This window comes from Taeniopygia guttata, chromosome 2 (assembly GCF_048771995.1).
Source record: "Taeniopygia guttata chromosome 2, bTaeGut7.mat, whole genome shotgun sequence".
Lineage (NCBI taxonomy): Eukaryota > Metazoa > Chordata > Aves > Passeriformes > Estrildidae > Taeniopygia > Taeniopygia guttata.
The window spans coordinates 73369429-73393649 of NC_133026.1; the positions used below are offsets into that span (position 1 = coordinate 73369429).

At 36.1% G+C, this 24221-nt stretch overlaps 1 protein-coding gene across 3 annotated transcripts in view; it reads left to right on the forward strand.

Annotated features, from left to right (window-relative positions):
* ICE1 (interactor of little elongation complex ELL subunit 1) overlaps positions 1-21534 on the forward strand; it is a 39289-nt gene extending 17755 nt beyond the window's left edge. For 2 of the 3 annotated variants that reach the window (XM_030265656.4, XM_030265657.4), the window contains 8 exons: positions 3808-4160; positions 5359-9753; positions 11489-11657; positions 14569-14729; positions 17314-17504; positions 18571-18677; positions 19595-19693; positions 20606-21534. In XM_030265656.4, coding sequence (XP_030121516.2) covers positions 3808-4160; positions 5359-9753; positions 11489-11657; positions 14569-14729; positions 17314-17504; positions 18571-18677; positions 19595-19693; positions 20606-20787 — 5657 coding nt within the window. In that variant the 3' untranslated portion in view covers positions 20788-21534. Of the gene's footprint in view, positions 1-3807; positions 4161-5358; positions 9754-11488; positions 11658-13714; positions 13941-14568; positions 14730-17313; positions 17505-18570; positions 18678-19594; positions 19694-20605 lie in introns of those variants that run through there. The other variant, XR_003958748.4, reaches the window with a different exon arrangement.
* Positions 21535-24221: the final 2687 nt, after the last annotated feature.

Sequence of the window (24221 nt, forward strand, 5' to 3'; positions counted from 1 at the left end):
TGCTGTCTCAGAAAACAGAATATTGTCTGTAGCTTCAAAGAATAATTAGTATATGAAGTATCCTGAAATTCACATAATTTGAAACAGGTTTAAAAATTCTGCCTCATTGTCAGGGCATTAAAGTTTTTCTGTGGAGGAATTTTTTTTTTCTCAGAGAAACACCACTGTTCTTGAGCAGTGTGCAGTTGCTACTGCCAGGCATCTGCAATCACTGTGCTGATGAGGTTTTGCTGTAAATCAGATGAGATTATATGGCTAGATTATTTATTTTTACAAAATACCACATCTTAATCTGGTCCTTCTTGAGTGGAAGAAAACCACAAGACTTGTTTCAAAAAGTTACTTTGTTGCATGGAGTAAGGAGAGGACAACTTGTAACAGTGAATTGCCTTGCAATGTGCCCAATCAAGAGTAAAGTTTTGAGTTGTAAAATTCAGTTTGTTTAGTACCGAGGCAATCAATGTTAGCATTGGATCACTTACTTCATGTCTACTTTCTTCACTTGGCATGAAGAAGGTATTTCAAGTAGAACATGATAGATTTTGATAGAATTTTCAGATCAGAGTAGTCTTAATCTTCTCTCAGAAGTGAGAGAAGGCAGCAGTGTAAGGGTTTGAAGCTACGTGAACTAGCTTACAGGTCGAAAACTTCAGGAGAAAACTTTATCATTTCACTGAGTCATATAATGAACAAGAGTGCAATTCCCTGGATGGAGTGAAATTTGTCTGTGAAATATGATCTTTGAGAAGATCCTTCCAATGAGATGGGCTCAATATTAGTAAGGCTTTTCTTGGACATGAGGTTCAGGCCAAGGTGCCAAGGAGTTGACACTTCGAGTGAAGAAACTTACTTATTAATCTTTAAAAATTGCTATGACAACTTTTCCTACAGATAAATGGGTAACTATAGGAAAGGTATCTCATTCCAGAGAAATGCAGTTATCAGCAACTAGGTTGGAAAGAGATGAGTAGAGAAGCCTGGAGAATCTCTTAGTTATTCAGAAATTACATCTTTGATCCATCCAGGGGAAATGTTTAAATGGATGATATGTATCCTTGATGTAGGTGCATAACTGAATTTGAGAGTATAGATACCATGTAAAGTTCCTAATAACTCAATACTATTGTGTAGTTCACTGTAAAAAGTGAAAAAGTAAAAAGTAAACTTCCTAATTGTCTAAATGGAGTCCATATAGGGGCAAAATACGTAATGGTCTTGCTGCCCGCTTCAGTGCGGGGTAAATTCTGAGCTGAAATTACTATCACAAAACAACATGAAAAAAATCTAAGAGACAACCAACTTCTGAATTGTCCTTATTTTTTTCTCCTTGTCAAAGATCTCCTTCTGCCTTGGTTTGGAACTCAAATTGTAAAAAAAATGTAGGTTTGTCCTGAGAAAATTTAGAACATCCTGAAAGCTCTATGTGACTGTGGCTTGTAAATGGTTTTATAAAACAATGTATTCTCATAATTCTTATAAGATGTAAAGGAAATGGCAAAGCTTTCTTATCTTTGGTGAAAATGATGTGCTAGGGCCCTTCAGGCTGATCGGTTTCTCCCTCCTCCTGGTGTCCAGTGCAGTAACTGAGATTTTTACATGGCGTTGCTACATGAAGTGACTGAGATGGATCTTTGAAATAGGGTTTTTGATCATTTTTTCTAATTTATTCCTTTAGTGGTGTTGATGTATCAGAATGTGCTTAAAAGTTTTTGATTGCTGAGGAGGCTATTTTGACCTATCAAGTTAAATTAATATTTTTGAATATAATACTACCATTGATGTTGCTTTGGGAATATCTGTTCAAGTTCTAGTAGTGGATTAAAACAGAGAGCAGTAATGAAACACACAAAATTTTTTTTCCCCCAACAGAATGCAAGTTGTGCCAATTAAATTAGTATATCTTGTACTCAAAACCATTTTATACATGCGCTGTTCTTTCTACTGTGGGATGGTGTTTTGACTTGCCTCTGAAACAGGGCAACCAGATTTGTTGCTAAAGGATCCCTTGGTGGGGATTAAAGTAGAAAAATGCTAAATAATTGATAAAACGACAAATTTTATTAGAACTGCTTTGAAACCATAACTGGAAGACGCTGTAATGAATGGGAAGAGGGGTGTATAGCTATTCTGAAGTGTGTGATCACCCTGAAGAGGAAAACTGGGAAGAACAAAGAGGAGAAAAGACAAAGACAACCACCACCTGTGGCTCCAGTGATATGTGCGTGATAATGGTCTGTGGTTGTGATATGTAGTAGGTGTCCATCAGAGGTGGAGGCCCACATAGACATCAAACTTTGGGGTTTTTCTAGCACTCATCTTTCTGGTAAACACCCCAATACCTCCTCCAGGAGGAGTTCTGGACATATGCAATCTTCTTTCTAGAAAATCATGGAAACCTGGCAGTGTCAAGAACGGGTGTGAGGGGCTGGACAAAGTTTCTGAGCAAAGGTTCTGAGTAAATTTCCAGAGTTTTGTAGCTTATGGCGCGTAAGATAAAAACTGTCACAAAAAATCCCTTACTCTGCCTCCGCAGTTAAATTGTTTAACAGCGGTTTCTCTTTCAATCTAAACTAGTTATTTTATAAGGCAAAAGTTAGTCACAAAATTTAATTGGTTCACTGCAGATGGTGTACTCGTGGGTACACAGAATAGGTTTGATCTCTTGCTTCAATACTGCTGATTTTGTGTCCAGTAGTGTTTGTGAATTCTATAAACAAAATTACACATACAATATCAAATAAGAATTGCAAATACTGCAGAGTATATTTTAGATACATATGACACACTGGGTTTGGGAATTGATTGGTTTGGGTTGATTTCTACTGTCTTATTTGAGGTAATATTTTCATTTTATAAAATCATAGAATTTAAATTTCAGGAAACTTGGCCATCTTTTCCCTTTTTGAAATATTTACCATCATTATAATACATTTTAATTATTTGTCTTTAGACTTTCCTGGATAAATGTGTTTTGTCTGCATAATAAATGGGTTACTGTGTAATAGTAAAAACTGTGATTTGAAAAGTAACAAAACAAAAGTACAATGCAAAGAATCATACAGAGCATTTAGACATGCATTCTTTTTGTTAGAATAACTGTAAAACTGTATAGTTGACATCTTGGAAGGGTTGTCAACTGCTCAGTAGCTTTATCTTAGTTGTTCCAACTCCTTTGTGCATAGGCGATGTGGTGCTCTTTTTATTAAGGGTTCAGATCTGACTAAATGATACCATTAAAAGAAGTCTTGTGTGATTAGACTTAACATTTAAATTTAAAGAACAAACAATTTAAAGGCATATGCATACTAAATCATAAACTAGAAGTGTAGCTAAGAGTTTCCTTGTATTTATGGCAGGGTGTAATTGTAACTTGCTTGGAAGTACAACTGCTGGCTCAAACCTGCAGGTTGCTTTAGTCTGAGAATTACAGCCTGGGTGGGGAATGTCTGTGCATGGTTGTCTTGCTTTTCATGACTGTGAGTTACTGGGCAAAGACAGATAAAACACATGGACCTTCAATTCTACCAAGAATGACCCTTGCTGATGGGAAAAATTGGAAATGTTTTAATGATCCAAGTCAAACAGTTTGGGGAAAGCTCTTTGCAGACACATATGCCTTTTTCATTAAAAAATAATTGTGAATAACAGCATCAAATGTCTATAAAGAAAGCATTTCTGAAAGCGACTAAGATGTTCTATGGAAATACCACTTGAAAATATGGTATTACATTTTTATTACTATTATATATTATCTCTATAAACAAAAATGGGAGGGCAAAAATTCTTAACAATATTTTTCTGTCTTAGACACAGTACAAATCCACCAAAAGATCAGGAAGTGTGATGGCAAAACACTGCCTTGGTGTTCTTCAGAGGAAAGTGCTGTAAAGCAAAATTCTGCAACAGCGAAGATAATTCAATCAAGTACTGAGCCTTTTGGAGATGATTGTGCTGTGAACACGACTACTGAAGAACAGCTGCACAGTGGTGAGGGTAAAAATGTAGGTGTGATAACACAGACAGGCAGGGAGCACAGCACTTCAGGCTTCTCCAATCAGGAGCAGAGAGACCCAGGTGGAAATGTGATGGATATATTGAATTGGGCCAGACCTCTTCCTGCTCTACTTTCTCCAGTACAGCTTTCACCAGTGACTACACAGGTGAGTTTCAGGATGCATCTGACTTGGCACTTAACTTGGTCTTAAAATTACTGAAGAAATAATGATCTTATATTCCTTGGTTTTTTGTTTGTTTGTTTGTTTGTTTTGTTTTTTGGTGGGTTTTTTTTGGTTTTTTGTGTTTTTGTGGTTTTTTTTTTTGTATCAGTATTAGTTACTCATGCACTGAAAACGCCTCTTTGTGTTTAGATCTATATGGATACTTTTTTAACCTTGTAGATACTGCCTGCAGAAGGGAGCAAAAACATAATCTTCGGAAGTGTATGTGTCATGATTTAACCACAGGCAAAAACTAAGTACCACTCAACAGCTTTAATTCCCCACCAGCAGGATCCTGGGGAAAATCAGAAGAGTAAAAGTGTTTTATGTGGGCTGAGATAAAGACAGTTTAATAGGAAAAGCTGTGTATGCAAGCAAAGTAGAACAAGAAATTCATTCACTCTTTCACATGAGCAAGCAGGTCATCAGGGCTCCATCATGCATAACGGTGACTTGGGAAGATAAATGTCATCAGTCCAAATGTCCCACCCTTCTTTCTTTCCCTCTCTTTATATGCTCAGCATGATGCCATAATGGTATAGGATGTCTCTTTAGTCCATTGGGGTCAACTGTCCAAACTGGATCTCATCCCAGCTTCCTGTGCACCCCCCAGTGCTCTCACCAGTTTGGCAGTGGGAGAAGCAGAAAAGCCCTTGATGCTGTGCATGCACCATTCAGCAATAATGAAAACATCTCATTTTCAGCACAAATTTAAAACATACCCCCACAGTAGCTACTGTGAAGAAAATTAACTATCCTAGCCAAAACCAGTACACAGTCACCTATGTCTCAACTTGCTGTCATAATTTCCCAGTAGCGCAGACCTTAAGTCCCAATTTGTGCTCAATATAAGCCTGGCTTTCATAGCAAAATTCCAGAGCTTGAAAGTTAAATGCTTCTTCAAATGCTCTTTTCTGGTAATTTTAGAATGCAAGTAGGGAGATAAAGAAGTCTCCTAGTTGTTACAGAGGTACTTTCAAATTCACTATGAAGAGCAATGATGGAGAGGGCTGTAAGTTTGTTGACCAGCCTTAATCTCTCAAAAACATTGCATGTCAGGGCCTTAAGTGTACTTGTTTAGAAAAGGTCCTAAAGCTGATACTGGAGTTCAGATTATTAACTTTGTTTTTTTTGATTACAGGATATGTTCTTGGGAGAAGTCACGGGTTCCAGTGATGAAGAAGATGATTGCAGTACTTCTGCAGTGGAGGGTATTTTACAAGAAAACCAAGTTCAGCCTCCAAGTTGTAATGTAATTGGCCCTGGTGATGAGTGTGACAGACAGTGCAAATCATGTGAGCATGGTTTTGATGCAGAAATCTCACTTAATCTGAGTTGGAATGAAAAGAATATTCACATCAGTCCTAAGATGTCAAGCAAGGAGGAGAGAGAAGCTGAAAGAAAGCAAGCTGAAGGTGCTACTCTAATTACAAACATGGTAACTAACAAAAATTGTTTGGAGGAGAATTCTGGGGATGTGGAAACTGAGAACAGAGAACTAATTGGAGCAACAGCACACAAATCAGAAGACATGGAAGAACAGAAAGGAAATGGTGAGGACATCGACAGTGAAGAGGGAGATTCTTCATCAGATTTTATGTTACAATGTTTAAAGCCTCAGAATCAGATAGAAAAATGTAATGTGGCAGAGGAAACAGAGAAGAATGTAACCTTAATTAGAGTTGTTGATAATGAGGGTACACATGAAGAATGTGGTGAATTAGTGAATACAGAGAGAGAGGAATTGGAAGCACAGAGAGAAACTCCCAGAGAAGCATCTGTTCCTCAAGATATTACTCATTTGCTATCTGAGCAAGGCAATGTGCTTCAAAGAGAAGATGCTGAGGAAAAATCTGATTTGTTGATAAAAAGTGAAGTGGTTGAAAATAAATCAAAAAATGTAGTCAAATTAACTAATATGGCTGGAGCTATTGAGATCTCTGCACACTCGCAGTGCTCCGAAATAAAATATGACAATGAGAAGATTCTGGAGAAACAACATATGCAAACAAAAGACAAAGTGAACAGAGAATGTGAACCAGAGACTGTTAAAGTCTGTAGGCATTACTTACCTGTATCTGCTGCTGAAGGAATCAGAACTTTGTCAGTCTTTCCAGAAGATGAACAGCTCAAAATTGAAGACGTGCATATAACCAGAGCTCCAACTACTGAGCTAACTATGAAATTTAACAGAGGAAATGTTCTAGAAATAGCTGAATTGTCAGAGCTACTCAAACCACATCATGAGGAAGATGGTAGCAGTTTATTTCAAAGGAAGTCGAACTTAGAAAATACACTTGCACTACCAAAGACAGCATGCACTATTGGTGCAGCAAACGGTGTAGCTAAGTGTGAATCTTCTGTGTTAGATTTTAGAGAAGTGAATGGTGAAATAAAACAATCTGAAAACTTACGTAAGACATTAGAATGTGGGGAGCCCAAATCTCAAAACTTTAGACTGTTTGAATCTCTAGAGACTGAAGTCAGATTTAATCCAGAAAATTGCGGTGAGTTGCTAGCAAGAGGGAGTACTATTAAATCTATCTTAATAGAAAGTAATCCTATTTCTCAGGAACAGTTTGCAAAACCTCTGACTCAGCTCTTGATAACTGAAAATATTAAATGTGGTAAAATAGAAGGGAAGTCAAATAAACAAAGCAAGGAATTGGTGACTGAGACTTGCTTAGGTTCACTGAAAAGGGAAAAGAATGTTGTGAAGAAAAATAATATTTCAGAGATTATTTGCCAGCCTACTTCAGAAATGGATTATAGAAGTGATTTGGCTTTTTCCAATCAAAAGGACTTGGAGAAATGCTGTATAAATACTGAGGAAACCAATTCTCATGTGCAAGTGGGAATTGGCTCGGAATCCACAAGATCTCCTGATCTAAATCTCAGTCTTCAGAAAGTTGTTGGTTTCCTTGAAACTAACTTGGCAGGAAAAGCTGCTTTTTCCTGTACTTGGGAAAACAAAGGACATACAAATTCCTTTATGAGTAGTGCATTTAACTGTTCTTCAGAAAACTTAGAAGAGGGTGCTGAGATTCTGTCTACTGCAACAGTCAACATGGGCAAAGAACTGGGCTGCCCTGAGAGAGAATATGTACACGAAAAAGAAGAGAAAACTTCAGATAAGGAGCAGCCAGTACATAAAGAACCTCAGGCATCTGTTAAGTCACAGATCATGTATGCAAACCCTTATAAGAAGAGCGCTTTTCTCCTCCAAAAACTTGATTGTCAAGAATCAGGATGCAGGACTTCTACGTGGAAGGTTAGAACAGATCCTTCTAGAGCTAATTCACTAACAGGTGGGGGAGAAAGTAAAGACCTGAATGGTTTTGTGGGTTCTGGGAAAAATGTCATAATAAGGTGTAAAAGTGATTTTGATATGCCAGAGCAGAGCAATGACTCTGAAGAGAAAGACTGTTCTGTACAAAAAGTTAAGTATGTGAAGTGTTCTGAATGTGTTCCAATGTTTAGAAACAAACGGAAAGCTTGCAGCAGAATTGCATTGGATGCTCTGGAAACTGGTGCAGTTGTTGATGCTGATTACCAAGTATGTGAGCTTCATTCAATGATGCGCCCAGGAAATACTTTCACAGTTAGTCACCTAAAAGCAGACACTATCGTGGATATGAATACACATTGTGAACCAAATAAGTCTGGAGATACTGCAAATGAGTGGTCAAGTGTGACTCAGGAGGGTTATCCTGAAGACTCAGCCTCTTGGAAAATGGAATGTATATTAGTAACCTCTGAAAATACTGGGAGTGCTAATAAATTTATGTTGGAGTCTAACATAGCTGGATGCATCAGTCACAGTGAGGAAAGTCTGTTAAAATCTGGAACATCAAAAGAAAGCCCTGTCTTGCCAAATGCTTCAAAAAATAGGTTGCCACTATGCAAGATGTTAAGCAGATTCTCAGAAAACTGCAGGCTGACTGTAAAAACCAGTAAATTAAATACAAGAATGTTAGCACTTGGCAATTTCTTAGAAGAAAATCATTCTAGAAAACTTCAGTCAAATGGGAAACAAGGTTTATTACACAGTGTTGATATGAAGGTTTCAGTGTTTGAAGAATATAATAATAATCAAACTTACACTGCTTGCAATATGGGAGAAGGCAGCACTGATGTTATCATAGATAATGGTACAAAAAAAAATTTGCTCAAATATCTTCCAAATCCAGCCCTCTCTGATATAAGGTGCAGTTGTCAAACAGTTGGTCAGCTTTCTGAACCACAAAAGACAGTATTTGAGAAGTTACCAATGGTAGAATCAGAGTCTTGTGCTCTCAAAAAGAGCAATACATGGAAGTGTAAAGAGCAAGAACCATCTGAAGTCTTGACTGTTTCTACCAAGGCAGCTGCCCAAAAAATGCATACCAAGCTATCAAAGAAACTGTTTCAAGGTAAAAAAAAAACAAAGACTCTTAAAGTTACTCAGCCAGTTCTTGCAAATGCTAATACTTCTCTGGCAAAAAAATGCTCATCTGAGATGATAAATAAAATCAGGGAAGAGATAGGTCCTCCTCTGCCCCCCTTACTACTGCCTCTGATTGCTACTCCTCCAAAAACTGCCTGTACTGTGTCCCCGGTAATGTCTTCTACAGGTCAATGCTCTTTGCTTTCCCCTCTTGATGACCTGATATCTCCACTATGCAAAACTCCTGTTCTTCCTCTCATGTCCCCATTAACAGATACTCCAACAGTAAAATCTGCTCTTTTATTTTCTCCTCCCTCACCCTCAGAAATGGCAGTAGGTAGAAGGATTCGCTCCTCACCTTTGAAATTTTGTACTTCCATTCCAAAGCACGCACTTCCTGTTCCAGGAAGATTTCCTCTCGTTGCAGCAGTTAGTGATGGTCCAAGTGCTCCTCAGGAGAACTCTGTGAAAATATTGGACACAATGTATCCAGAGCTGTCTGCAAGGGCAAGGACACTAAACATTCTGAAAGGCAATATTCAGCTTAACCGATGCACTTTTTCAGACAGCCAAAGTTTGCCAGGACCTGTGTCTCAAGCAGGTGGATTCAAAGCAATTGCATCTGCATCAACTGCTTTTGTTAAAACTGGGAGCAATTTGAAATCTGATAGTAGCAAAGATGAAGACAAAGATGTGCATAATCAGCAATTATTTTCAAATCATCTTAGAAAAAGGACACTATTGCAGGTATCTATGCCAAGAAGTGCCAAAAGACTGAGGCTGGACAGTGAACCGCCAAGGATGGAGCCCAGTGATATTACTCCTGTCAGACATACTAAAAATACCATCTCTGAAATGCAGAAGGCTTTCCATGGTAAAAGCTATGAAATCAGTGATTCATCACAGTGTTCCAATTTAGAAGAATCACTACCAGTAAAGAAGGATTCTGACTGCCAGAAAGTTTCTTTGGCATTAAAGAAAATTGCTGAATCCTGTTTTGACTTGTTGCCAGTTATTAAAGGTCATGTGTATGCTGGTAATATCTCAAAGATTCCAATAATGAGAGATGAAGAGAGAGAAGTTGTCTATGAATTTGGTATAAAAAACAAGGTAAGTGGGATAATTTTTAATTTTATTGTTTAATAATCACTTCTGTGCAGATGGAAAGAGTATAAGTTTGTAGTATTTGAATTCTCAATTGTTGTGGCAATATTCTGTGCCAAAGTGTAGTCTTGAAAGGTTATTAGAAATCTAAATTTGTATAAAATAAGAAAATACAGAACTGCACAAGAAGTTACTGTTCAGTGGTGTCCAAGATGCAAAACTGCATTTATAAATACGTATGCTTTTTTGATGTATGCATAAAGCACTTTATTTTTGCAGCACTTTTTGAAGTGGACAGTATCAGCAGTTGTAGGAGTTTCTCCAAAATTACTCTAACGGTTTTTTTAATTAAAAAATATAAACTTCAATGTATATACTGGAATATAAATCAGTTCTGTGTTTACCTTTACTATTCTACATCAGGTTATTAAATTTAATTTTATTGGAAAATTCTTCCCTTGTTTTATTTCTCAGAACTTCCTGAGCATCAGTTCTGAAAAATTTTGCTTCAGTTGTCATCTTTCTCATAGATAATTTGTAGTTTACAGCAGAGCAGTTCACCAACTGCAGCATTTTGTCCTGTTACACTCCTTGTACATAATTAAGTTCTCCTCAGAAGTTACTACCAAGATCTCAAGTCTCTTTGTTAGGAGTTGTCAGGTCTGGTAACTTAGCTTTATGTTTTCAGGTCCAGCCAGTAGCAAGTCCAAGTACATACTCCTAGTAGAAAGACATGCATACAATACACACCTACTCTTATTCCCTTGCTGGTTAATCAGGTTGAAATCCTGGTAGAGGAAAATACATTCATATATATACAGACAATATGGATTTCCCCAGCAGCTAACATTAGGCCCTCAGTATATGCAGTAGGTGACTGATATTCTTCCTACTTGTCTCATGCAGTGACAAACTTAGAGACACAGAAGTGTACACACATTCCTCCAGCAGCTGGTCCTGACTTGTGTCTGGGCCTCAGACTTGCGGTCTTTCGGGTAGCTGGCTTAGACCTTCTGGTTCCTCCCAAACCTAACACTTGGAATCCCTGTTGTCCACAGATACCCAGTCTGAACTGTGTACTGTCCAGCACTTGGCTCCTAAACCTCTCATTCTACTCCCCACTTTCAGGTCTCCCTCTAAGCATCCCCTAGTAAGTCATGCACACTCTGCACAATCCAAATATTCTTTTTCCTTGCATCTCATATCAAGTTCCATGTTACAATAGGCAGCAATATCTCCTCCCCATCTCCTGGAGCGTGAACAGTGATCTGGGGAAAGACTGCTGTTAACTTACCTAGTAAATCTCACACCTGGACAATGGGCTGTTTGTCTTTCTTGTGGCATCTTTGGAAGTAGCTAAGTCAGGGTGTTTACATTTGCTCTGATTAGTTTATTTGGGTTACTCTACCTGTCATTATTCCTCTCCTCATTCATTCTACTTGTCATTATTCTCTTTGTTCTTTGAGGAAGATTGTTGTTAATTACAGAACTAAACTAAACATTTTATATTAAAACAATAGTAACCCTGTTCTTCATTTGTTTGTGACACGTTTATTCTGGGAAGTTGCCTGCTCTTTCTTCTTTCACTGGTTGTCTCTGATTTACTTTCCTGCATTTTTATATATATGCAAATAATATTCTTGCAAATAAATTAGTAGTTCTTTTTACTTTTTATATTACTACAGTGTTGTCAAGTATTCTTGAGTATGTAACAGTCTACAATGTATTTTGTGTCTTATAGCATTTAGCAGAGTCCTTGCTGCATGTTATTCTCAATAAGCTGAAGGCTCAGAAGAATGCCATAAATTACAATTTCAGTCAGGCTCTGTGTCGAGTCTATGCAGGAATTTGTCGACAGTTGGGAGATTTGGAAAGAGCCCGCCTTTTCTGCTATAGTCTACTTAAAGAAGGTATAGTGTGGCTTAGTGGCCTTATATATTAAATGTGCTGTGTGCTTTGCTGTAGTGTGTCAGAATTATTATGTTTGTAAAAGCAAACAGAAATCCTGTTCAAGGGTTGTTTTCCTCTTGAGGGGTTGTTTTCTAGAACTTTTCTGTAATGCAAAAGTATAGACTGTTTTAGAAGAAATTCCCCTTATCATAGTTCCATCACATCTGTACTGTAGTTTTGTGGTGACCTGGGCTCTTAGTAGTCTACTTATTTTTCCAAGGAAATATTTCATTTAGGATACTCTGTGCTTTCGTTTCCCCACCATCTCCAAAATGATAATGTGATTTCTGGGAATTTTGTCCTTTTAGCCAATTTGTATTATCTTATTTTAATTGAGTAGGTACTGATTCATAAATTAAGTGTGATTTAAAACCAGGTATTTAAAATAGTTTCAGGAGCTGGACAATACCTTGATCAAAACCAGGGTATTTTTATAATATGTTCTCCTTAAAATCTTTTTACTCTCTGTTATCCAAATTCTTGCTTTGTTGAGAAGTTTTTTCCATTTAAATTTCCTTCCTTTACTCCCCTGTCTTTTGGTCACAGGAACAAAGGTAACATACACATACTATTGCTAAGTTAAGAATCTTAGTTTTGGAATATTAGTATTCAGTAAGTTTGAAAATAGTATACTGGTGTCTGTGTTTCACATTAAAATAAAATTCAAGAGCACTGACAAGCAAAGTGCTAAAGCTTGAGATTGTTTCAGTTACTTGCTATCTGTCATATAACATTCCTGTCTTTTTTTTTCGTTTGTTTGTTTTAATCTTAAAAAGGTTTGTGATTTCATTTTGTTCTTAAGTGCCATTTTTGAGGGGGTGTAATATTTTTGAATTATTTTTGAACTCCTGTTTTCCCTTCTGTTTTTCTATCCTTCAGTCTGTTATAACTCTACATCTTTCATGTTAATAGTTTTAATACTGTACCATATTATAAACTATTACATGTCAGATATATTTTCTGTGTCTAAAATAATAATTAAACTTTTTTTTTTTGCAGTATGTTACTGTTTTTCTTTTTGTAGGCTCTTGCAAATATTAAATGTTCCTGCTTTTTTTCTTTCTTTTTCCTAAGCTCCAAACTTTAATAGCTAAATGCAGACTTTCATTGGATGATTCTCTTCCATACATTGAATTGCATCAGTTTCTATTGTCATTGTTCTGTGGTTTTATAGTTATTTTTTGAGTGGAAACAGTTGTAAATACATCTTAAGTGCTGTTTAGGCATTTTAAAATTTGTTTGCTTGTATTTGATTACTATGCATTTATTTTAGGGTTTTCTCTTTCATGTGGTTTCACATATTCCCATCAGAATTATGTCAACAAAAGCTACACAATTACCAAATTCACTATAGACAGTCAGTATTGCTTCTTTAGACTAACATCATCTTTTGTCTTGGCGACTTGTCCATCATTTTTGTTCTGTTCTCCTTTCAAGTATTCTGCCTTAAGTGACTATGAATAAAGTGTTACCTTTTTGGTTAACTTTCCTTTTAGCTCGCCTCTGTTCCCTCCCTTTTTTCTTTTTTTTACTTTTCTTTTTTTTTTTGATGCCCCTTGAACTCTTACTCATCATTGAGTGAATTTTAAACATTTTATAAGTGTTTCAAATTCCTGGGCAGGCAATTCTAGTTGTCAGTAATTCTAGCAGCAGTCCTGATAGAAAGAAGTTCTGATAGAAAAATGTGAATTCTTCACATGGTGAGCAGCTTCAGAGTAGAAGGTCCATCCAAAACACTTAATTGAAGTCTAAATTCTTTATGTTCAGTAAAGCTGCTTGATTTGATGTATTTTGATACGCTTTCTAGTACTTAAGATCTCTCAAAAAATGTAGAAATTATGCTGAAGTGAAGAGGGAAGGTATATTCAGCTTTTTAGATTTCATTGGTTTTTGTATAATGTTCCAAGCATATGTATTCCAATATAGCATTTCATTAATGGAAAGTAGTATCTGCTTTTTTACTTACTCCAATGTATTTGTTATTGCTTACAGTCTACACACTCATGTTTTATCTTAGTATTTTGCCTTGGAGCTCTCAGCTTTGGTATTCAGAAGGGTCTTTTGGCTTCCCATTGATGGCCTGGAACTGTCCTGTCTAACTGATAGTTGTCAGATACTTGCTCTGAATTACTTTATTGAATGAAGATTCTTCAATTATGGAGTAGCACAAATTTTGACGTCTATGGAAGTACAAATAATAGCATGCAACATTCACATATGCTCACATACAACTTGCATAATATGTAAGTTCTCTGACAAAGTCTGGGAAAACTGTTGAGGAATATTAGATTTGAATTTCTGTGAAAGTTCTTTGTGGGCTTTTGTATATATCTCATATATATATAATTATGTATAATTTCACAGGTGAATGGGTGCAAGGTATTAGCAAGTACTGTAGATTTTTTTTTTTTCCCTTTGGACTAATTCTAGTTTGGCCCAGTGATCAGAGTGCTTATTTGTGACTGGAGTGCATTATGTAGGTTGTTGGAGGGCATCTTCCAGTCTAATTTAATCTTTAAAAAATCCACTTTCAATGCTCTAAGACCACTCTCCTTAGTGAACTAAAGTGTAGTAAGAAAGATGAAGGGAAAGGGAATGAAATTACAGTGGGGGAGGTGGCTTAAGGTTTGTTGGGGTTCTGCTGGTGTTTCTTGTTTGTTTTTTTTTTCTTGGATCTTTTCTTATTTAGTCTTGGGACTGAGATGTGCTAATATGACTTCCTTTCCTTAGGCTTGAGTTGTGATGTAACTTCTGTGCCTTTTTTCCTAGTTACCTTGCTGAATGTACTAGCTTTTAATGCCTGAATATATTCAATTTTGTGTTTTCAAATGTTAAAAATTTACTTAATTATTTCTTTTTTTTTTTCCTTAGACTTTCCAGACTCAGAAAAATTGATTTTATTTATCACAAATATATGGTCTGACATATTTGTCTTCCAAGGTGCAATTAACAAAGCTATGCAATTAGTTGTCAGGCAGAGTGCAAGCAATGAGATGCTGGCCTGTTTAAGTGCTTATCTCAACTGGGAACAGGTAATGTCTGATTTCATTGTCATTACCAGCTTTTGTCTGTATTGGTTGCTTTGCTGGCTGAATCAAATCGAGCAATTTTCTTTTCTAATGAAGGGTGTGAATATCCCATGGAGGCTGTACAATTGCACAACTAATGCTGCTTTAGGCATTTTTCCCCTAGCTGTGTAGACCCTACTAGAATACAATACTTTTCTTGTTTTCCCTGTTAAATACTAATCCATTTACTGAACATTAAAAATAAAGGTTGTTTTTAAACTTTTAACTAGAGTGTTGTTGGACTAGGGAATTCTTTCCATCTGTGGAACTGTTCTTTGAGATGTATCTTTTGCTTTGTGTTGTTGCTTTTTAAAATATGTATTTGTTTTGTCTTTTGTAGTGCTCTGTGTAACAGGTAGTATGTTACTACAGTTAATTTCAAGATGAGCCTGTCTCTTTTTACTCTTGATCTTTTTGCAAGGTAGACTGTAAATATTTGTTTATCACAAAAAAACTTAATTTCATAAGCAGTTGGTGTGATCAATACAAAACCAGTGATATGAGGAGAAGGATGATCAGTGAGAGCTGAATTCAAGTCTTTGAGCTGTTCGGCAAATCATTTAATTTCTATCAATTTTCAGCAGGCATGTATTGCCATCCTGAAAAGAATATTTTAAGGAGGAAAAATTGAAATAACCGGGAGCAATTTTATATCATGCAAATGGAAAGCCAGAGGTGCTTTGCTTCTAAAGGAGTTTGTGTAACAGGCTTGCGTGTCTGTTTAAAGGCTAGGGCCTCATATTTTTGAAAAGTCCATATTAATGCCAGGCTTGCTTCCTGGAAATAAAATTATTTTGTATATATCAAGTGAAAAAAATCATATTGATTCATAGCTGTCCTGGTTCTGGCCAGAACAGGGTTAATTTTTTGCATTAGCCAAAATGGGGTATGGCTGGGACCTGGAGGTTAATTCTGTACCACCTCACAAAATTACCAGGGATCTGGGGAAGGTAGTGTCTTCCAGGGAGAATGAGTCCCTTCCAGACCAGCATAGTGTGGTGGAGGGAGAGGTAGGGTATCATTTCCATGTGAATTTTTGGTCTCTTTTTTGTACCCTCCATCATTAGTATTTATTGTTATTACTGTTTGTTTTGTTATCTGATTGCTGTTTCCAGTAAATTGTTCTTCTTTCAACTGTGATCTTTATATTTTGTGCCTCCAATTCTCCTCTCTATCCTGCCACAGAGAAGAGGGAGAGGAGGGAGGAAGCTAGCAGTGCTTGGTTTCAGTAGGAGCACTAATTTGGAGAATACCATTCCTAAACCATGACAATAGCTCATCTATTCCCTATCGTAACATTCTGCTCTACAACTGCCTTGAGGAATGCAGTAGTCTTACTGCTATCATCATAGCCTTTAGGTAGTTTTTTTTTTCTTCAATCTCTTAAGCCAGCCCTGAATTTAATATTGTATCACAGAAATTGCAGCCCCCTAAACCTCCTGCTTTAGTGCAGGAGTGGATTTGTATCTGGTTTTTTTACTATTAAATCACAGTTGTGATGTAGCTTTAAGCTCTGGTATTCAGTTATGCTGTATTGCAGTCTCTGTTTAGCAAGGAATTGTATTCTCCATTCTATTAGGTTACAGTTTTTAGTATCATGCCAGTAGAGATGCACATAAGAATGTCCTGGTAAATGTTCCTGGAAATATTTGCACTCACACTACGTACTTTATTAATGGGTCTCTGAAATGTGAGAACTGCTGCAGCCTCAGAATTTTCTATACTGAAGATAGGAGATGACATCACTCTGTCTGTAAGCTCTTTTACTTGGGTGGAAATACAGGTAAAAGTTTTAAGTAGATTGTGATTAACAGTCTGTTATACATATAATTTTAGGAGAAGATTATACTACTTCTGAAAGTAAAACTCACTTGGGATGGGTATTTATTTCTTGGTCAAAGTGTGTCATTTTAGTGACTTGCACCATGGCAGAACTTGCCAGTTATATGAGGTTTTGTACTGAGGAGATCTGCCAAGCACCTATTCTGTTTATGTCATAAGCCTAGACTTTTTTTATATGTCAGATATTCCAAAAATGATTGTTTTTAAATTTCCTTTCTTCTCCTAGCTATTTAATTTGCAGAATGGTTTTACATGGTATATTTATTTACCTCAACTGTTGAAAGTATTTGCTTGCAAATTTTCCCCTAATGAAGAATAAAGAGTAACAAAATTTAAAATTATTTGTATTAGACTAATTATTAAACTATATTAGACTAATCTTCTTGCACTGGAAAAACACTCTTCTTAGGTTAATGCTGCATTGAGAGAAATAAAAATCCTCAAATTGTAGGAGGAGATGAGAGAGTGGGTGTGAGATCTGTGTTTTTTTCTTGTTTGGGTATTTTTTTCCCAAACTCTGCATTTAGTAAAGGTGTCAGGAAAAATACCTAGTACTTGAAGATTTTGGTTTATGTACTCTATTTGTGCTAATTCAAGCCAAAAGTTGGATATATGGTGTAAGATGCTGTACACAGTCAGTATCAAGTATTTGTAAAGAGTTTGTTAACTTCTTATGCATTAAGATAATTACCTTCTAAAATTCCAGAGTTCATCTTTAGATGCTGGTATTATGATCTCAAACCTGCTTTTAGAAATGCAGTCATGTACAAAAGTAGAATTTCACCTGAGTGAGCAGTATGGAGAAGATCTCAGTGAAGATGCTTGGCAGTATATATTTGCTGTTGATCTACTCTGCTCTCATATGAAGTGGGATTGGACACATGATAATGTTATAAGGTATTGTGGCAATCACGACTTTCAAATGTTTTCCTTTGTGTTTTTTCTGCGGTTTATTTTGGTGGTGTTTTTTTTTTTGTTTCCCAAATTCATTATGACTTGGCTTTTAACATAATGAAATACTGCGTAGGTATTTAGAAATGAGGATGTTTCAGCCTGATGAGACCTACATTACTGTGTATGTGTGCATTATTTTAAGATAGGAGGAGTGATCAATGAGGAAATGTAGGATTTTATGGCATTGTCCCAAGGAATGAACCCTGTTAGAACTGTTCTAGTAAAGAATTGCTTTCAGAATAGCTGTATAAGATTTTGAGATTAATTATCTGTCAGCAAAGCTGAAAGTGAAATATATCCATGCTCATTAACGTATTATCTTTATTTCAGTCTGATTTTAATTCTAAAATAATTATAATACTTAGATTCAATGTCTTAAATTTTCTTTGAACCTATAGTCCAGGATATGGACTGCTACCATACTTAACCTTGTTTGAAAGACTCCATTTTGACAGCTACACTGATCTGACAGCCTTGATTTTCTATATAGAGGTTACATGACTTAGGAGACAATTGTTTATCTGTGACATAACATAATAAGTGATACTTATAATAATTGCCTTGTATATAAATTCCATACCTTCATGTAGTAAAAAAGTTTTTTTGGTTGAAATACCTTTTAAATGAATACAAATTAGCTTCAATGAAACATACATAGTCTTAATTAAAACCATACCAAGGTGGTTGTCTGTGAGTTGTGCTGGTAATAGGTAACTAGGTCTATTAGCATAATTTTAAGGATTAAAAAGTATTACTTTGGTCCTTTTAGGTTTAAAAACAAGCATCACATCCTATTTGTAACATACAAACTGAATTTTCAGTCATATAAGAAACTTACAGAACATATAAACATTAAATTTGAAAGCAAAACTATTTCATATACATTTGTCAAGTCAGTCTATATAAAATTAGTAAAAAACAACAGAGTCATTTGCCTTCATTATTGTATGAATACTATAACCACCCCTTCATGCAGTATGAGATTTTCAAATTCATTTTTCTTTCACAGCAAAGTGCTTTGGCCTTCTATGGATAACTGGATAAAGAAGAGAAAGGGGCATGAAACTGCTCAGTCAATTCGTGATAGTGTTATAGCATTGACACTCAGACTAATTGGTAAGTAATCAAAATTCTTGGTTGAACCTCTATTTTGTATAAGTATGTCTTTATGAAAATGTCAGGTCTGTCTGGAAAGGGGGTTGGAGTATTTTTGAATTTTATTGGATCGTTATGCAGGTATTTTCTGTTTATCAGCCTGTGGAAAGCAGGTACTTAAGCTTTGAGACATGTCATATTGATTCATGATAACAAATACTGACATGTTTTATGTATTTAAAATGAAAAAATCTGTAGCCACACATAGAATCATAGAAATCCTGATTTGGAAGGGACCCACTAGGATCACTGAAGTCCATCTCCTACCCTGCACAGTCCAGCCCCAGGAATCACACCATGTGCCTAATGCATCTTGAACTCAGACAGGATTGGTGCTGTGACCAGTTCCCTGAGGAGCCTGTTCCAGTGCCTAACCAAACTCTGGGCGAAGAACCTTTTTCTAATAGCTAACCTAAACTTCCCATGACACAGCTTCATGCCATATAGTTTCCAGCAAAATGTATAAAATATGGGGTTTTATGCAACTTAATACCATAATAAATTTAAGTTAGATTAATTTATTTGGGATCTAGGTGGGATTTGATGTAAATATATATAATTTGAGTTTCAATAAATCTTTTCAGTATGTAGGCTGTATGACATTGTTTATTAAACGAAAATTGCATTATTTCTGAATTTTACACTTAAAATTGTAAACCTATGGGAGGCTGAGTCAATCTGATGAAAAATGCCTTGGGGTCTTTAGTTACACAAGGAATAGGACAACTGTTGTTCCCAAGACAACGTGGTAACAAGTATTTTTTGTAGTTAAAATTTGCATTTTCTGTTGATACTTCAACAGACAGTTGGGAAGTATAAAAACTGGGAAGTTGACTGTCTAAATAGTCAGATATGTAGTAACTCTTTTCTTCTTTCAGGTCGATTAGGACAAATAGGTTTGAAGGAAGGCTGTCTTGCTGCAGTGAAGAATATTAGTTCCGTAGTTGGACTGTTTGTACAGCATGCAAAAGAGGAAGGTAATATTCTTTTAGAGGAACTTGAGTGTAACATCCACAATGTGAAGTTTTGCAATGCCAGAATATAAATTAAGGCACACATGGCAAAACAGCCTCCTCTTGCAGTTTTCATTAGTGTATAACAAGCCAAACAGTTTGTTTGAGTCCCTTTCTGTTACAAAGTTAATGAGCTGTTAACAGTATTACCTTCTGTTTGAGACAGAGAAAAATTCTGACATGGTATCAGACACTTTGGAATTTGGACTGTTTCATGTAAGAACCTATCAGCTGCATTAGAGATCACTTAAAAGGTGATCAAATTAAGATCACTTGAAGGGTGATTGTAACTTGAGCAGTAATAGCTAATTTTTTACCTGAGCAATTTATGCTGAAGCTTACTACTATTCAAATTGTTGTACTGGGAGAAAGACAGTTCAAGATACTGATGAGATGAAACAGGGCAGTTAGAGCAGCAGAGATCCACATTGTTAAGTTATTCTGGATGTTAAGTATTTGTTAATGTTAGGGAGCTGTTTTGAACCCCCTGTATAACTTCTCTTCCTTGCAATCTCAAGTTCTAACTTGGTAGTGTATGGTCTACAGTGTATGTCTGTATTTCAGACTCAGTGTAAACCTAACTGTTTTCTTAAATCTGATTACTCTTAACTAAAGTCACTAGATTCTCAACTCTTGTACACCTTTGAATACTAAAAAGTTGCTGAATTGAGAAAACTGGACAGTGTTAGTATAAAATGAGATGTTACAGAATTTGTGTGCAAGTGGTCATCTTACAATGTTATGGTGTTAGGCATCACAACTGTTGATGTGTTTTATTTTCAGTTCTTGAATAATAGTTTCTATAGATTCAAGATTGCCTAAAACATTCTTGCTTATCAAAGTTTCTGTAAGCTGATTTTTGTAAACTTTTTGCAGCTATTCCTTGGGGTGTGCAGCTGGCAGCCGTATATTCACTGTGTGACTTGGGTTCAAGCAATCCAGAAGGTATTGTTGAGGTCATCCATGCTTGGAGAGCAAAAGTTCATAACAACATCCCTTCTGCTATTACAAATGGCATAGCTGAAATCACTTCTCTGTGTGAAATGGAGCTAAACTAAAATGTAGGGAAGTGGACTGATCTAAAGGGAGAAGTGCCTTACCAATTAAGCAGTAGTTGGTTCCAGTTAAAAACCATACAAAGTGATGTGTCTTCTTGTATTTCATGCTTTTAATCAGAATGTCTGATTATGCAAAGCAAAGTCAAGTATTTTATTTGGCTTTTCTCTTTGAAGGAAGGGTTTTTAAAAAATAAACAAAAATTCTTGCTTTTCCTAGTAGCTGATTCGTTATCTAAAGACAAGTGCATCTTGAACTCCTGATATATTTCTGGTTTGATGACAATAAAAATCAATAACAATTTTTGTTCTTTTACTTACATCTGTTTGGAGTATGGACTATTTGACAGAATATTCAGTGTGACTTGAAAACTTGGCTCTGTTATTTTGTACTATTTTTATAAAGTAACCATTCAGATAGCAGAACCATCCCCAGATTCTGCTTTATTTTTCTTGGGTTGTCTCATAAACTTAATTTAAAATACTTGTGGAAAACAGGTAGGAATTGAATTTTTGTGTAGCCATCATGGATGGAGTAACAGATATTTAATCTGTAAACTTGTATATATGGTGTATTCTGATGTTTCTCACAATTGATATTGTTCCACTTGAGGAATTTTGTGTATGTAAATGGAGAGTTAGTTCAAAAAAAGTTCATGTTTCTAATGCTAGCTTCACTACACTCTGTTTTTGTATCTTTCATAATAAAAGAGACAAATACTGTTGTGTTCTTGTTGACCTTTTAAATAACAGAGAGTTAACTGTGTTTTTAGCTTATGCTATTTTGAGGGGCAGCAGGAAATTACCTGTTGAAGTAATTTCACTGAATGAATTGTCCATAACATTGCAGTTCTGGACATCTCTCCAAAAGTTTCTGGTATGATTTGGAGGCTTGGGAAGTTGCTTTAAAAAACTATTGAAAATTTGTATTTTCACTCTGTGGTTGTGCCCATGTGAAGGCGTGAGCTTTGCTAATGCAGATTCTTATTGTAATGGGACCTAGCATCTGACAGAGTTTTGCAGTACTGATACGCATTGCGATTTTTATGCCTCTTCCAAGTATGACTACCAGTGCAGTCTCCTAGCCCTCTGACAGTTTCTTTCCTCTGAGGAAACTGTGTAAAGTGAAGTGGCCATTTATTTCAGTTGCAGCTGTAGCTGCTTGCACTCTGGACATCAAATTGACCTCAGTGAACTTACCACAGATAACTCAGTCAATGAAAAATAACCTAGTAGTATTGGTGATACCTGTGCACAATAGGCATTGCTACAGATGTCTATCATGAAGGCTGCCAGTAGGGATTTATATAAATTAATTTGAAGCTGTATGATGTCTGGGACTCTGAGCGTTTTGGTGATTGTGAAGGCTATGGGGATTTTATGTGTAGCCTTCTACCCTTCTTGTACTAAAATGAGCACAAAATATCAAAAGTGGAAGAAGTCAAAAGAAAGCATAGACTAACAATAAAAGAAAGTATGGATCATAAATTTGAAAACTAAAGGAAATGGAAAGCAGAACAAAAAAAAAAACAAAAACAAAGAAAGGAACAAAGTGAGTAGAGGATCACAGATGCTTTAGTGCAAAAATATTACAACCCAAAAATCTTCACAGCAAATAGAAAAACCTATTTCCTTTAGAATTTGTATAAAACATTGGCATATGAAATATGTGAGATTCACAGGGAAAAAGGGAAAATACCAGAATTTTCCAAGACAAAAAAATCTACAACTATACTAATTTGGAACCAAATGAAAAAAAATCAACCTACCTTCAAACCATTTTCATGAAAAATATTCTGCTCATGTAACTGTAAGCAAAGTTTTTGTGTGTACTGGAAACATAAAACTGATTTTAATTCTGTGTCCCTCTACTGCCCAATCAAACTGCATTGGAATAAGTAAAATTAGAATAATTAATACCCTGAAGGTGTTTGCTTCTGTTAAATACTAATCACTCATCATTCATAAAAAAACCACTTGTAACTCCCACACACAGTGTCAAATTTACCATATTTAAAAATATTAGAATATCTATTGTGCTAAGCTGAGTAATAATGATTTATAGAAAGCTTACAAAGGTACCAGAGTCAGGTCAAGATACGTATAGTTTAATGTTTCTTCATCCTTCTCTGCATCCCAGTTCCAATAACGTGTTTTAGGGGTTTATTAGTAATTGCACACAGTTTGTTAGAGGAAGAGCAGGGGATGAGGCTTTTCTGCCTTTCCTTTCCTTTTACTCCTTCGAATCTGTTAAATCACTTTTTGAGAATATTCAATTTCCCCTAAATGTTAAAGAAACCACCTTCTTAATATTGAATCTAATAAACTCCCTCTATAGAGTTTACAGCTTGTCTAGAGTGAGGGCTGAGATGTCTGGAAGAATTGGTGAGACCCCTGACCCAGATGTAGACCCAGGTGTAGAAAACCCTGAGTAGAGAATGAGAGGGAATGGGTGGAGCCCTGAAGGAATTTTCACGTGAACAAATTTAGAACCCATATGAGGTAGGGAAGTATCTAGAAGAAAACTGTCATGAGGACTCTAAAGAGAAAAAGCTCATTCCAATAAACTGGGCCCTGGCCTATGCTTATCACACACTGCTAGATACTGTAAGGCAACAGAGACAGAAACGCAAAGAGATAAATCAGCAACTACCCCAGTAACTTGGACACCAGCCAACACCTGAGCTACTCATGTTGTAGGTAAACCAGACAGTGAGTCTAAGCCCACAACTAAACCAACCAATAAGCCTCAACCAATAGCTGTTGCTCCTACCATGACAGGTGGAAAACACACATTTAAAACCAGTCAACCAATAGATAATGATGATATGAAGAAAAGACCCTCAAAACCAAAAACAAAGTCAGAGGTCACTCTTGAGTCCTTTTCCCTAAAAGGCTTTCCTAAGAAAGTCTTTTATAACCTAAGAAATAATTATACTCAATGGTCTGATACATCTATAATGAGTTAGTTAGTCCATCTTTGAGATGCTGCAGGTGAGGCTATGATTCTGGACGGTACTGAAGTGAGGCATTTGGGATCCCTGTCACATAATCCAATTATCAAGCAAAGAATAATGAAGGGAGCTGACCCTCACAGTCTCTGGGCACAGATCCTCACAAATGTGTCACAAAGATATCTGTGTGCAGATGATGTCTATATACAACAAACCCAATAGAAGACCATAAAACAAGAGATTCAGTGCTTGAGAGAAATTGCAGTAGCAGAAATTGTCTTCTCAAATAACCTAGACACTGTAAATCCAGACTTAGTACTTATACATCCATGATGGAGCAAAAACTTAGACAACTTAGACCACAAAAATACACTTCTGCTTTAGCAATAATGAAGAGGGATAACAAGGAGGAGACCATACTTAATACGGTGAAGAAGCTCCAAACATATACAAATACTATACATAACACATACAAGAATTACA